General features: G+C 43.1%; 1 protein-coding gene and 1 long non-coding RNA gene across 3 annotated transcripts in view; one reads left to right on the top strand and one right to left on the bottom strand.

Annotated features, from left to right (window-relative positions):
- Window positions 1–15,515, bottom strand: part of LOC143962110 (uncharacterized) — a 767,356-nt gene that overhangs the window by 573,647 nt on the left and 178,194 nt on the right. The window lies entirely within an intron of this gene.
- GOLGB1 (golgin B1) overlaps window positions 1–15,515 on the top strand; it is an 89,693-nt gene that overhangs the window by 23,886 nt on the left and 50,292 nt on the right. For both annotated transcript variants that reach the window (XM_077471017.1, XM_077471016.1), the window contains exons 4-6: window positions 6,490–6,603; window positions 7,371–7,673; window positions 13,035–13,145. In XM_077471017.1, coding sequence (XP_077327143.1) covers window positions 6,490–6,603; window positions 7,371–7,673; window positions 13,035–13,145 — 528 coding nt within the window. The remainder of the gene's footprint in view (window positions 1–6,489; window positions 6,604–7,370; window positions 7,674–13,034; window positions 13,146–15,515) is intronic.

Below are 15,515 nucleotides of genomic sequence, written 5' to 3'. Positions count from 1 at the left end.
ATAGTAAATCGTAAAGTTGGGAAACCACATGAGTAGGGGGGTCATCCTGTAGGCACATATCCTCGAGTCCAATCGGCACGTCAAGGGTGTCCCACACTAAAGGGATAGCACAAATATAGAACATTACTTGTCTCTGAAGCCACTGTGTTGAATTTTGGGAGAGTGACACGGAAGGAGTATCAGTTGTTGGTGACAGATCTACTCTAAGAACTTAAGCGAGTCGTCTATACGCTGCCAGTTCCTAGGGCCCAAACCCTGCCATTCGTAAAGCTAGCATAGGCTCCAAAGGTTTAGATAGACCAAGTTTGGATGTCAGGTGGTCCCATATTTGAATTGTCTGACGAGTAATGTCACTAGGAATAGACAGGCCCTTACACTAAAACAAATTGAACCTAAAAACAGTATAGTGTTATTTTTTATTTGCAGTACTTTACATTTACCACTATGCCAGCCCTTTCAAGCATCCAATATAGACAAATCAAATCTGTTAAAATACAACATACTTTGTTTGCACAAGCTTTTGAGCAGCTTTGTTTTTCTTCACGCTTTGCAGTTTTTTCCATCATATCCTTTTTGCATTGTTTGCGTATCCTGGAAAGTGTTTTCTGTACTTTATAACATTGAGCTTACCTTCTTGTTTAAAGTGGTGTTCTGCCTTTAATATATAGACACTTGCCTGTCCAGGGAGCCTGCGATGTCGACACTCCAGCCGACTTTCGGATCTGCTGCCGCCCCCGCCGTTTGTTGTAGGGGAAACCGGCAGTGAAGCATTTCAACTTCACAGCTGGTTCCCTACTGCACATGAGCAAAGCCCGCTGCACTTTATAGTTGGCCCGGCGGCAGGAGGGAAGGAGAAGGGGGGCATAATTTCTGAGGGATGGTGCTGCGGCGCCGTCCCCTGGAAGTAGGGTAGGGTACCTGTCAAAAACGGGAGGGAGGAAGCAGATCAGCGGAAATACACTAAATCTAACCTCAATATTTGATATATATAATTTTTTATTATTAATACATTTTTTATTTTTTTTGTATGCGTGCCATTTGCATTGTATTGAAAGTCAAATCAAAACAGTGCGGCACTAATAACTTTTAATTGAACAAATACCTATACTTTAATCTTGCCAAAACAGAAATCTATATATAAAAAAAAAGTCTAATATATTCAAATAACTGCCCTAAAACTCAAAAGTCCACGCCTTTAAAAAAAAAAAAAATCTAAATTCTATCTTCAGTAAGATTCCCAACATATAGGCAACGATATTCACAAGGTGCACTCCCAAATAATGAGAAAAGATGATCCGCAACTCCCCACCCGCTCTCCAAAATCTTCAAAATCTATTGATATTGATACAGACAGCCGATGTCATTCCGTTTCAGCGCTGCGGGCCCTGTTCTCTCCCAAATAACACTCGCCTTCATAAATAGACTCCCTACAACAGAAAAGGTCTACAAGTGCATTTGTCATCAAGGAAGGGAAAGGGGGCGTTCCACTACTCCTCATCAACTGCATCATTCAATCCTAAAAGGATTCTCGGCTATCATTTCTTCCCAAACTGATAATGGCTAATAAATCATAGTGCTTGCTGTTGTCATATAAAATTATTCCATTCACAAAAATATTGTGCTTTATGCAACAAACAAGTGCAACAGGGTGCTCTTCACACTGTGCAGTAATCCGGTTTGTTAACTCCACCCCTCAAGTGCATCAAATCTGTTCACATTTAGCAGATTACCCCTTAAATTACAGGAGGTCCAACAGACCTTCTGAAATGTAAAAAGAGGTATATCTTCCAATAAGTCTAATCCTCCCTGCAACAGGCAGCTCCGGGGTTAATCACTCCACTCCTTTGCAAGCAACCGTATTTCATAAATAAAACCCTTTTACAACAGAAAAGATTTATAAGCGCATTTCTCATCAAGGAAGGAAAGGGGGTTCCGCCACTCCTCATCAACTTGAACATTCAATCTTGAAAGGATTCTCATTCACCTTTTTTCTTCCCAAAAATGACAATAGCTCAGAGAAGGAAAAAAATCTGTGTTTCACTGTTTTCATATAGAATTATTTCTAAATTTATATTCCACTCGCAAAAATATTGTGCTTCATGCAACAAACAAGTGTAATAATCCAAAGTGTCTATCAAAGTGCTCTACAGATCGTGCAGTAATCCAGTGTCTTCACTGCACTCCCAAGTGCATCAGATCTACTCACCTTTAGCAAATGACCCCTTAAATTACAGGAGGTCCAGCAGTGCTTCTGAAGTGTAAAAATAGGTATATCTTATAATGGACCCAATGCTCCCCGCAACAGGCAGCTCAAGGGTTAATCACTCTACTCCTTCCTTGCAAGCAACCATACTCAAAAAAACAAGAAGAGGGCTCATAGTGTATACTCGTAGACTAATGGCCAAATCCACATTTTAAAACCCTCACATGGTAGTCAGAAGTATTGGTTTGTATCAAACAAAAGGAAACTTTACAACCTGTGTCGCGCTGCTTGAAAATGGCAGCGGTCTGAGTACCTGCATGAGTGATGATGTCACTTGCATGGTATAGAGCAGAATTACACAAACAATTACGCAAACAGCCTTGCCATCATTTAAACAAAACGGGACAAATGTGAACCCTAAAGTTTATACATGCTAGGGTCCAATGAAGATGATTACAAATCCAAAAATGGACCATTGATAAAGCCATGCCTAGTAAACCTCAATGGCAAGCGTAGTCGTAAAGACTTAAAGCAGTTGCCTAAAGGGCTAGAACCAGTTGTAAACCAGGCTGATTCCAGGCCACCTAGGGAGATACAGAGATTCTGCTATACTGAACAATCTCGAGGGCTAACCAAAGGCTTAGCAGCTACCTCTGTTTTTTCACACCTTCAAAACAGGAGGTAGGGCATCCCCGCTTCCACCGACACAGCTAGATCCCACAGACGGTATCAGTGGTCGAGAGCCCACATCTCTCCCCAAATATATTTCACACAGCCGTTTAATATAAGAGTTGAATTCATTTTTAAGGCTATCCGAATTTGTTGATTCAGAAATTGATGTACGCGTGGAATTCAATAAAATACTTTGACATAAAAAATAAATAAAAAAAAAGGCTTAAAGCAGTTGTGAAGGCAAAGGTTTTTTATCTTTAATGCATTAAGATAAAAAACCTTCTGTGTGCAGCTCCCACCTCAGCCCCCCCCTAATACCTGAGCCCCCCCCCCCCAATACCTGAGCCCCATCTCTATCCAGATGTACACGCATGCCTCAGCTGTCCAGAAATCTCCCTCCTGTCAGTCAAAGTCAGTTCGCCAATCAAGAGAGAGAGGGGACAGGGCCCAACCGCAGCGCCGTGTCTGAATAGATACACAAAACTTTAGCTCGGGTGCCCCCCATAGAAAGGTGCTTGCTGTGGGGGCACTTGACAGGAAGGAGGGACCCCAGAATAGGAGCTTCTCTGTGCAAATTCAACTGCACAGAGCAGGTAAGTATAATCTGTTTTATTTTTATAGAAAAAAAAGAGACTTTAGTATCGCTTTAACATCAGTATATGATGACCTCCAATCCTTAAAGCGATAATAAACCCCAAATCAAAAGTGTAATATATATTATTGCAATTTACTAATCCTTAGAAGTGGTGGCTGCATTTGTTTTTTCTTTTTCATGCTTTTCCCTTCTGTTTCCACCTGGTGATCTAGCCAGTAAAGCAGCACCTGTATTAGAATGCTTACACTCTGGATGCCAACAAAGACACCTTTTGGAGAGCATTGGGAGGAGGGGAGTGTTCGATGTACTCGCAGATGTAGATGCAGTAACAAATGGAAGCCAAACTCCAGCTAACACTTTTTAGTCAGTTAGGTCTTTTTTAATCCGACAGCAGTGGAAAGGTGATGAGGAGACCTTGTAGTGCCTCCTCGCTGTCTGTTTTAACTCCCAGCATGCCAGACAACCATGCTTTTGCAGCCCAGCACCATTCACTTAAATAGGTTGCACTCGGCGGATGGTGCAACCCACTGAGTGCAACAGGGGGTATAATTCCTGTCGGAAAGAATTGCAGGAGTAGTGTGTGTACACCCCCAGCAGCAGCAAGAGCAGCGGTTGAGGGGTGATAAAAATGTGCCTTAACCACAGGGCACAGGGTTTTACCATTAGTGTCAGCCGTTGGAAGTAATCAGCCGGCTGTACACACCTTCCAGGACAGTCATCTCCCCCATCCCAACTATTTGCTGATATAAACAAAAAAAAGCGACAATTTAAAAAAAATATATATATTTTGTACATTTTCCTATAATAATAAATATCCCCAATTATTATTATTATTATTATTATTAATTTTTTTTTTTTTTTAAAGCTACTTTTTTCCTCAGTTTTTAGACTGATATGAATTCTGCTATATAATTTTTGGTACTAAAAATAGCAGTAAGCATATATTGATTGGTTTGTACAAACGTTATAGCATCTACAAAATAGGGGAAAGATGTATGGCTTTTTATTTATTTTTTACTAGTAATGATGGTGATCAGCGATTTTCATCAGGGTCTGCGTTAATATGGCAGACAGATCGCACACTTTTGACACATTTTTGGGACCATTGGCATTTATACAGCAATCCGTGCATTTTTATAGCACTGATTACTCTGTAAATATCACTTGTAGGGAAGGGGTTAACTGTGTATCCTGGGGAGTGGTTCTAACTGTGCGGGAATGGGACTGCCTGGGTGAGGAGACTGATCGTTGTTCATACTTAGTATGAACAACAGATCGCTCTTATTAACCCCTGACAGCACGTAGATTAGTCTATTTACATTGACAGATCTCCCTTCTGTCTCTGTGCGGAGCGATCGTGGGTTTCCGGCAGTCATTGCGACCGGCTCAAGGATTGTGCATGCACCCCTAGTGGTCAAAAGGTGAACTGACGTACAGTTATGTCGGTTCTACCAGGGGAGCCAACCTGCCGCAGTACAACTGCGGCGGCTGGTGGGAAATAGGTTAAAGATTAAGCTTTGGCTCTCCAGACAGTAAGCCACATCCCAGCTAAATGGCAGAACTTCTTCAGGCAACTGAGGTTCTGAAATTTGACAATTGAATGATTATGGAAGGACTAAGGCCCCTTTCACATGGCCGGACCGATTGGGGCCGCCCATCAGTTTATTGCTCTCTATAGGGCGGCTTCATTGGACATGTGTTTGTTGACACCTGCCGACATTCAATCCGATCCTGTTCGCTAAAAACAGATTGATCACATTAAACGACAGTCGTGTGGAAACAGAGAGGCGGTCTGTTTCCATCCAACAACCCATAGAGGCTGTGTCCATGTCTGCTCTGCATAGCGGAGCGGACACAGACCTGTCATCCGCCTGCCCGGCAGGGATTAGCAGAGATCACCAGAGAGATAACCCTGCTGAGCAGGCAGATCCACTGGTGGACTCCAGTGTGAGAGGAGCCTTTAGGGGTCGCTTAGATGAGCTTTGAAATTGTAAATACCACGGGTGCCCCTTTTAACCAACTTGTAGCGTCAAGATTTGTTATTGACTGGGTTTGCACACATTTATGACGCTTTTGCATGGGTAACTTAGCCTTAGAGTCACCATACACTGTACGAAGATTGCTGAGTCACAAAATGTGTCATCCTTAGATGGTAACTCTACGTAATGTGAGCACCTACCTAATCTATCCAGCAAAGCAGGCGTTGCACTACATGGTTATTGAATCCACTGGATATGGATCTGACAGGTTTGATTTTAAAGCGTTTGTTAACCCAAAAAAATATGGATTCAGCTCCTTTTAAAGCATTTTATAGGCACAGTGCTTGTGCTGTGTAATTTGGACCCCTGTAACACTTAAAAAATCTGTCCGATCCTGACAGTTTCTCCCTTCTCCTCTGTAAACTCACCACAGTAATCATGGCTGCTGAGCCCTGACACCATGGTCAGAGTACGTGCCTCCTTCATCCACAGCCTGCTCCTCTTTCCTCCCCCCTCCCCTCTCTGCGTGTCACCTAGTGACAGTGCCTCCCCACCCCCCTCCTGCTGCAGGAATAACCACTATATACTGTCCGTTCTGTCTCCTAATGCAGTGCCCCGTGTCCCTGTGTTTCATTTAAAAAAAATTCCTCCTTTACCTTATCTCATGGCGGCTCCTGGCGATCATGTAACCGTCCGTGTCTCCTCTCTCCTCTTCTCCTCGTGTCCCGCTAATGACAGCGGTAGAATCTTGGCCCCTTCCGCTGTTTTTGTCAGACAGACGGAGAGACACAGCCGGTTACATGAGTGCTGAGAGCCACTGTGAAATACGGTAAAGGTGGAATTTTTTTAATAAAACACAGAGACGGGGGCACTGTATTAGGAGACAAAACAGATTATGTTAGCATATGAAAGTAGGTTAACAACCACTTTAACTACTATATTAACTATGGTTCATTTATTTATTTACACTTTTTTTTTTTTTCTTGAGTAGACCGTATTTAAATCATGAATGTTTCATGTTTGCTTCTAATGTGTTTCAGTTGGAAAAGGAAGCTTCTGATGCAAAAATCACCAAATTAAAACTTCAAGCAAAAGCCAAACTGACCATACTAAACAAACGGATAGAAGAGCTCAAGAAAACGGCAACTAGCCAGGTATATGCTTTTCTCAGTTTCACCTGCATTAGTGAGCAGACCTTCAAAATATGCGGTATTTTTTTTTTTTTTAACATTCATTCGTTGCTTTGAGCTTTTATGTGTGAAATGTCTTATTTGAAGAACAGTCTCCGTTTCTCCTCCTTTACTTTCCTGTTGCCAGGGCAACATAGAATAGAAATGGAAGACTTGTTGCTGGGAGAGAAATACAGATCATTCTTTCTGATTCTTAAAGCAGAACTATACTCGCCTCCATCCCAGCGTATACAGTGTCCACGAGTACCGTCACACCTTTTGGCCGGTTTTCTTCCTGATTTGCGTCCCTGGCCATTTTAATTGGCTGGGATGAGATTGCATTAGTTTTTTTGGCAGAGGTCATAAATGTCCACTGAGCAGCGCAAGCTCAGCTCACTGTACATTGCCAACAAGCAGGTAAGAATACTTTAATGCAGTAAAGACATAGAGGTTAATTTACTAAAATGGGAGCATGCAAAATCTGGTGCGGGCTGTGCTTGGTAGACAATTGGCTAACTTCAGGTTTTTCAATTAAGCTTTGACAAAAAAAACTGGAAGCTGATTTGTTTCTATGCAGAGCTGCACCAGATTCTGCACACTCCAGTTTTAGTAAATCAAGCTCATAGTATGTTCTCTTCTACAATAAAAATCCTGCATGCTCCCAGATATTGGGTAAAGTTCCACTTTAATACATAAGTATTTTCCTTTCTGTCAGACCAAAATGTTCTTACATTTCCTTTGTTGCCATTCAGGTAAATCCAGATGAAAATCAAGATGCTCATACTACAGGGCTGAAAGAAATATCACAAAGTGTGCAGAACAATGAAGAAAGTGCTTCAAAACTACACGAAAACATTAGTGAGCTGACAAGAGAGCTTCATGATAGTCAAAAGAACATTACTGAGCTGACAAGACAGCTTTCTGAGAGCCAAGAGACAATAGTCACTCTCACCCATCAGCTTCAGGACAGTCAAGAAATTGTTAATGACCTCAGAAGAGCACTTCATGAAAGTGGGGATGCTGCTAGAGAGCTGCACAAAAAACAGGAAAAAGAGGTAAGACTAGCCTTTGTGACTAATTTTAAGGGAGTTATAATAGATATATGGTTTCTGCCATTGCAAATTGGTATGCAGGTTGAAGTCCCAGGGCTTATCCCTATCCCTGCTTGCAATCACTCACTGACCAGGAACAGGTATCCACAAATTGCATATATCAGCACGTTATATGCACATACCTTTTTCCTGGTAAGTAGTGAAGAGTTGTGTGTGTGCTTTTTTTTTTTTTTTTTTATATACCGTATATACTCGAGTATAAGCCGAGATTTTCAGCCTCTTTTTTGAGGCTGAAAGTGCCCCCCTCGGCTTATACTCGAGTCATCGCTGTCTGCCTGCTCGATCAGCGTGTCGAGCAGACAGACAGCGGCCATTCTATAATTCAAAAGCCGCGCCTCCGGCTCCGCCTTCGCCTGTGATAGGCGGAACACTGAATTTCCCAGCAGCCTGTGTTCCGCCTATCACGGACATCGTCTCATCTTCGTACTACGGACGAGGATGAGACGATGTCCGTGATAGGCGGAACACAGGCTGCTGGGAAATTGTGTTCCGCCTATCACAGACAGGGAGGCGCGGCATTTGAACAGGGGAATGGGCGCCGACGAAGAGCGGTGATCCTGGGACGGGACCGGACGGAGGCTCGGCTCGGGACGGGACGGGACCGGACGGAGTCTCGGGACGGGACGGGACCGGACGGAGGCTCGGGACGGGACGGGACCGGACGGAGGCTCGGGACGGGACGGGACCGGACGGAGGCTCGGGACCGGACGGAAGCTCGGGACACAGGTAGGCTGGACACACAAGGCCACACACACACACACACACACACACACACACACACACACACACACACAGGGATGGATGGATGGATGGACACACACACAGGGATGGATGGATGGATGGACACACACACACACAGGGATGGATGGATGGACACACACACAGGGATGGATGGATGGATGGACACACACACACACAGGGATGGATGGACACACACACACACAGGGATGGATGGATGGATGGACACACACACAGGGATGGACAGGCATATCTCACCCTCGGCTTATACACGAGTCAATAGGTTTCCCAGTTTTTTGGGGGTAAATTGGGGGCCTCGGCTTATACTCGGGTCGGCCTATACTCGAGTATATACGGTATAAGCCAATCTTTTAAACAAAAAGAGACAAAGTACAAATGTTATAATGGTTATTTAGAAAATGGAAAATACCTTTTAGATTCTGACTATTAGGTCACAGTTCCCACCTGCAGAAAAATTACACAAGGTACAAAACGAAAAGCTCAGCTTTTTGCCAGTGACCAAACTTCTCTTCTGCTAGAGGCAGTTCAATTAGTCACAAAGCCCAAGCATGGGCACTGTGCCCTCTGGACTAGAGGAGAGGGACCTTTTTGGCTTGTTATCAGCACTTGGTTCTCAAGCCTACATCTCTGATGGTATGTAAAGGGCAGCTTGTACTTATGGGAAGGCACCATCAATGCTAAAAGATAAATCTAGGTTTTAGAGCAGCATTTGCTACCATCCAGGCAAAGTATTTTTCAGATAAGATTTTGCATATTTCAGCAGAATAATGTTAAACTGCATACTGCATCTATGACAACAGCATGGCCTTGTAGGAGTGGAAGAGTCTGGGTGCTTTGCTGGCCTGCCTGCAGTCCAGACTTTTCACCTATTGAAAATACTCTGCACATTTTTAAATGAAAAATGCAACAAAGAAGACCCAGGACTGTTTAGCCGTTAGAATCCCATATTAGGCAAGAATGGGACAGCATTTCTCTCCCTAAACTCCAGCAACTGGTCTCCTCAGTTACTAGACTTTTACACAGTGTTTGTTGTTAAAAGAAGAGGGGATGCTACACCGTGTTAAACAGGGCCCTGTCCCAACTTTTTTGAGATGTGTTGATGCCATCATTTTCAAAATTAACTTAATTTTTTATTTAAAATGGTACGTTTTCTCAGTTTAAAAATGTATACTTTTATATGTTTTTATTGTTAATAAAATATGGGTTTATGAGTTTTGCAAAGCATTGCATTCTGTTTTTCTATAGATTACATAACTAGTGCCACAATTTATTACTTCATGAAAAATTCTTCCCCTGTAACCATAGAGAAGAAAGTCATATCTGACATATTTAGGTGGCAGTACCTGCAAGTCTTTGTATTACACAGATAACTCACCGGACATGACAGCCAGGTGGGTTTCTTACATGAGAAGAAAAGCCTAGATGATTATGTGCATGGGCCACACTGTGGCCATACTGCTGCCCAGAGTTTTGCTGTGCCCTACTGTCGACACTGGGCATGCTTCCTGCTCATGTCACTCCTAGCGCCATTCCTTGGGGCTGCTGTGACTTCTGCTGTGGAGCCTGTGTTCGTAGAAGCACTTTATTTTTTTGACTGTAGACAAAAAGTACAAATCCATTCAGTTTAACAGAACTCTAAAAAAACTCAGTCACTTGGGAAAATAAATACAGGTGAAACTTTTAGTGTTACTATCTTATACTGTATATTATTACTAGGGGTGCACCGAATGGGTTTTTTGGTGCCGAAACTGATACCGAAAATGAAAAATACACTAGGCCGAAACCGATACTGAAACAGCACCAATACCGAAACATATTTAAAAAAATATATATTTTTATACAGGAGATGGTCAGAGACTGGGGACGTGGTACAGGAGATGGTCAGGGACTGGGGACGTGGTACAGGAGATGGTCAGGGACTGGGGACGTGGTACAGGAGATGGTCAGGGACTGGGGACGTGGTACAGGAGATGGTCAGGGACTGGCGATGTGGTACAGGAGATGGTCAGGGACTGGCGAAGTGGTACAGGAGATGGTCAGGGACAAATGGCCGATAATGGGAGTGTGGCCTGGGTGGGGGCGGGGCCCGGTGCCACCCATCATGGGGGTCTCCTGAAGCGCAGGAGAGCCACTTCCGCCGCCTGTTTAATCACAGCGCCGGGAACATCACAGCTTTCATTTCAATAGCTATGTGTTCCCGGCCGCACCGTCACACACAGCCCCTCCCCCTTGTCCAGGCACTTTGATAGACAGATCACCCGCAAGATTGGACGGATGATCTGTCTATCAAAGTGCCCGGACAAGGGGGAGGGGCTGTGTGTGACGGCGCGCGGCCGGGAACACACAGCTATTGAAATGAAAATTTCGGTGCATCCCTAATTACCATGTCCTTCAATGAACACAGAGAAAGGGTTGTTTTTTGTTGGGGTTTTTTTTTTTTCCAATGAATTTGATGACATTTAAAAAATGTGTTTCCTGTTTGCTGAAATTACCCTAATGGTTTTAGGCACAATTACATAGTATACAGAACGAGAAACAACTACTGCAGTGTGTTGGTAAGCCGCTGCTTGTGGTCCAGCTCAGTTCTTCTATTGTGATGATTTTGTAGTTGATCTCCTGGTAGTTAATCTCTGAGGGATTTATATGTAAGCAGGAGAAACCAATATGCAGTACCTTCCATAAGTGAATAAGCCTGGGGCATAGTTTGACAGCAGCAGTGGTAACTTGGAGAGACTAAAATGTGTGGGGTTAAAGAGAGGCAGCATGAATTGGACATTGGAGTAGGATAATAGATGAGGCAGTGTAGATCAGAGGCAAAGGGGATCAGTGGTAACGGAGCTGTATTTCAGAAGAGGAATCTGGGAACAGTAATTGCAGAGATGGATGGAAGAAGAGGCCGCAGGAATCTATGCTGGCAGGGATGAATGGGAGAGGAGGTAGCAAGGATTAGTAATGGAATAGCAGAACCGAAAAGAAGGCCTTGGGAATCTGTGTAGGTGGAGGGAGAAAGGAGGGGTGACTGCAGTCATTGGCAGATAAAGGCAATGTAATAGTAATCCCTAAATATATAAAGTACTTACTAGAAAAAATGGCAGGGATAATGAATACAAAGTGGGACAAAAGAGGAGGGTACCTATAACAGTGGAATAGGGAAGGATATAATGGCACAGAGGGTAGCTATAGTCCGTGACAGCAGTGCATGCTGCAGAGATTAGTGACCCCGGTGCTAGGTGGGCCTTATACTGTCTTCACTTCTGTTTTGGTTATCTGATCTTCCCACACTCTCTTCACATGTTTCCCTATGCCTACAAAAGCTCTGCTCTTTCCAGTAGACCATATCCACTACCTTCTCACTAACTGCGATTTCTCTATCCCCTTGCCTGTTCCCTCCCATATCCCTCACATTTATAATCTCAAATAAGCTGCTTCCAGAAGCCTTGTTGTGAGTGGCAGAAGGGCTTTGATAGTTGGTTAAATCACGAGTGGCAGCAGAATGTAGCTAGGAGCAATATTTTGGATTGCCAACCAGTTCAGACAGAGATTAGAGGTGAAGGCAGGACATTGCGGGCTTCAAAGGGGAAATAGAAGGGAGAAGGAAGAGCAAGGGGCTATTGAAAATGGAAGAAATAGAAGACAAGCCGCAAGAAAGATAGGAACTTGTGAAAGCAAGAACTTAGGCTTAATTGATTTCTTTTGAGACACCTAAAGATAGATGCCATATTGATAACCATTTATTTTTTTAATATTTGCTGCTACGTCATGCAATTAAGGGCCAATTTGGTGCTTTGACTCTGAACTATCAGTATTCCTGTTGGAGCATTTGATGTACAACTCTGACCACACAAAACTGGTCACCACCTGATATGGTTGTTTACAAGGCAAGGGCTCCAATCCATTTGACTCTTCCTATCAGAATTGCTTTCTATATATCCCTGACCTAGCATAGGAAAGATGGGAAGAAGCTATGGATAATGGTTTCCAAGATGTCATCAGCACAGCCGATAGGCTCACTCAGTTTAAGTTTATTCATAATCTCCACTGCACTCCTGACAAATGTTCTTGCATGGGCTCTGGGGCATAGGCCAGTTGTCCCAGAGGAGAAGAGATTCTGCTAATCTGGACTTGCTCACATCTACCTTCTGCAGTGATGTCCTTACCTTACTTGAAACCAGTCTAGAGTGTGTTTCTTGGGAATTTTGTTCCACAAACTCAGACTTTTCTTCTGTTTTTCCCAAAATAATGCAATCAGTGCCTAGACAGTATTGCTCTCAACGAAGCTGTTGAAAGCCAATTCAGATTATGTAACTGGATCATAGTCTTTTAGGATAGATCAGGAAATCCATTATGTGAGTAACTGTGTGTCTGAGTTTTGCATATTCTGTCTTTTACATTTTAGAAATTGATCTCTGCTCCTCCTGTGTACAATCTGAAGCAAAGAGAACTGAAATGGGTATCCTTACTAAACCAATTCCAGATGCCATTTATTCTGGGCAGGCTTAATTTATTGTAACTATTCAGAAAATTAATATTTGTTTTTCTTATTAGATTCAACATCTTCAGAGAAAACTTGAAGAACAGAGCGAGGCCCTTGGCTCCCGCACTCAGGTGGTGCAGATGTTAGAGCAGGAGTTGCAAAATGCTGAAATTCAAAAACAGGTAAAAATTAAATATTTTCTAATTTACTTTCTTTATTATAAAATTATTACCAAAAATAGAAATATCGTATTTGGTAGACTGGTTCTTGCATCCCTCACAGGTATATATAAAACATTGTGTGTAGAATGGTAAACATCCCTGTGAATTTAAAAATGATTAATTTTGTGTAACTGGTACAAATATAGCGCTTTATAGCTTAAAATCGGTCAAAACAAAAACTTGGTGAACCTCGTTCTGCATGCCTCTTTATGGAAGTGGCCATCTTGGTAGTGTCAGAGCATTGCTTACTCATGTTACAGTCTCCAAGAAAGTTCAACGGTGAGCAGCACAGAAGTGAAATCAGAAAATCTCCATTGATGGGATGGGGCACAGGCCATCCGCCACAGCCTCTGTCACCCCTGCTCCCGGGGGGAAAAGAGCCTGCATGTAAAGGCTCACTTAACCATGGCTTATCCAGGAATCCCCCCTGCAAAATTCTCCTGGCTGAGACTAGCATGCTGTCTCCATTCTGACACAGAGCAAGATCTGAGGAATATGTAAAAGGTATGTGCTCTCACACCCTCTAGTGGTAGAAACTCAAAAGAAGAAATCCATAAGTAAATTTAAAATATCTTAAGATTCTTCACTTACCTTTTCCCCGCTGCAGGATTAAGACCAGACAAACACAATCTTCACCCATCACGGCATGTTACGTTTAAAAAAACCTTCAAGGACTGGGCTTCTTTTTATCGGGGGTCCACTTCTTTGGACCTGTATAGCACCCTGCCAGAAAACTTAATGGTATTAGATGCATAACTGAAGTACTGGATCCCAGGGTCCAGCCCTCCAAGGAGGGGCATTTACAGCCAAAACCTTGTTTCTTCCGTCATAAGGCCCGGGTACCATCCACTTTGGCCTCAGTGGCACTTTGGATGGACCCGGTCTGCAAAGGCTGTTTGATCCAGCAAGGATCTTTCCAGTGGAGCCCTTCATAGCACATCTTCAACTGTGACCAAAACCTGACAACTGTGACCAAGACACTGGCGAAAAGAACTGAGGTGCTCCCTGCATGGGAAGGGGTTAGATAGGGAGGCAACTTCCTGTTTAGGGTGTGCCAGTGTCCATCACCTGAAGGTGGCCTATAACCCACATAGTAATTACTATGGCTGCTCTGTGTCCCGTGATGTACAATAAAGAAAGGTCAACAGTGAGCAGCACGGAAGTGAAATCAGAAATTCTCCATTCAAAATCTCCTGGTAGTTGAAGTCAGGGGCAGCAGTGCCCTAGATTCACACTGGAGATGTAAGGCTGTAGGCATAGGAGTGCCTAGGCAAATTGATATAAAAGGAAGTACACTGATATTTTTCAGCAGAAATTCAAGACAAAATGGTACAGGTGCTGCATAGGTACAATTAACACTTCTAAGAGTGTCTATAACATATAAAATCTTCACTTTTTTTTAGTTAATGTCCACTTTAACTTTTATACGTTTTAGTCTTCTGAAACATAGAATATGATTAAAGTGACAAGCATTTTCATATTTTTAGTTGGGGAGCTTTAAAGTGATTGGAAAGTCTCCTCCTTTTTTTTAAGTTTAAAAAAAAAAACAAGCATGTTATACCTACCTCCTCTGTGCAGGGGTTTTGCACATGGCAGCTCTGATCCTCCTCTTCTCGGATCCCTCTTATGTGCTCCTGGCCCCACCATCCCGTTGAGTGCCCCCACAGCAAAGTGCTTGCTATGGGGGCACCCTGCTGAGCCACAGCCTCCTGTGCCCATTCACACATACAGCTGCGGCCCCACCCCGCCCCCTCTCTCCCCATTGGCTGACTGAATTTGACAGAAGTGGGAGCCAATGGTGCCACACTGCTGTCTCAGCCAATGAGGAGGGGAGTCCCCGGCAGCTGAGACAATCCTACAACATCGCTGGATTGAGATGGGGCTCAGGTAAGTATTAGGAGGGGGGCAGCTGCACACAGATGGCTTTTTATCTTAATGCATAGAATGCATTAACCACTACAATACTGGGCACTTTCGCCCCCTTCCTTCCCAGCCCAATTTTCAGCTTTCAGCGCTCTAGCGCTTTCAGTGACAATTGCGCGGTCATGCTACACTGTACCCAAATGAAATTTTTATCATTTTGTTCGCACAAATAGAGCTTTATTTTGGTGGTATTTATTCACGACTCCGTTTTTTATTTTTTGCGATATAAGCGCAAAAAAGCGGAAATTTTGGAAAAAAAAATATTTTCTTTTTTCTATTTTAAAAGAAATCCAATAAAATCAAATTTTGTCATAAATTTAAGCCAAAATGTATTCTGCTACATGTTTTTGTTAAAAAAAATTCAGTTAAATGTATAATAATTGGTTTGTGTGATCACGGACATATGTA

The sequence above is a fragment of the Lithobates pipiens genome, unplaced genomic scaffold, assembly GCF_037356315.1.
Source record: "Lithobates pipiens isolate NorthernLeopardFrog02 unplaced genomic scaffold, aLitPip1_a1.2 Scaffold_8, whole genome shotgun sequence".
NCBI classification, from domain to species: Eukaryota; Metazoa; Chordata; class Amphibia; order Anura; family Ranidae; genus Lithobates; species Lithobates pipiens.
This window is presented reverse-complemented; position numbering and strand designations above follow the sequence as displayed.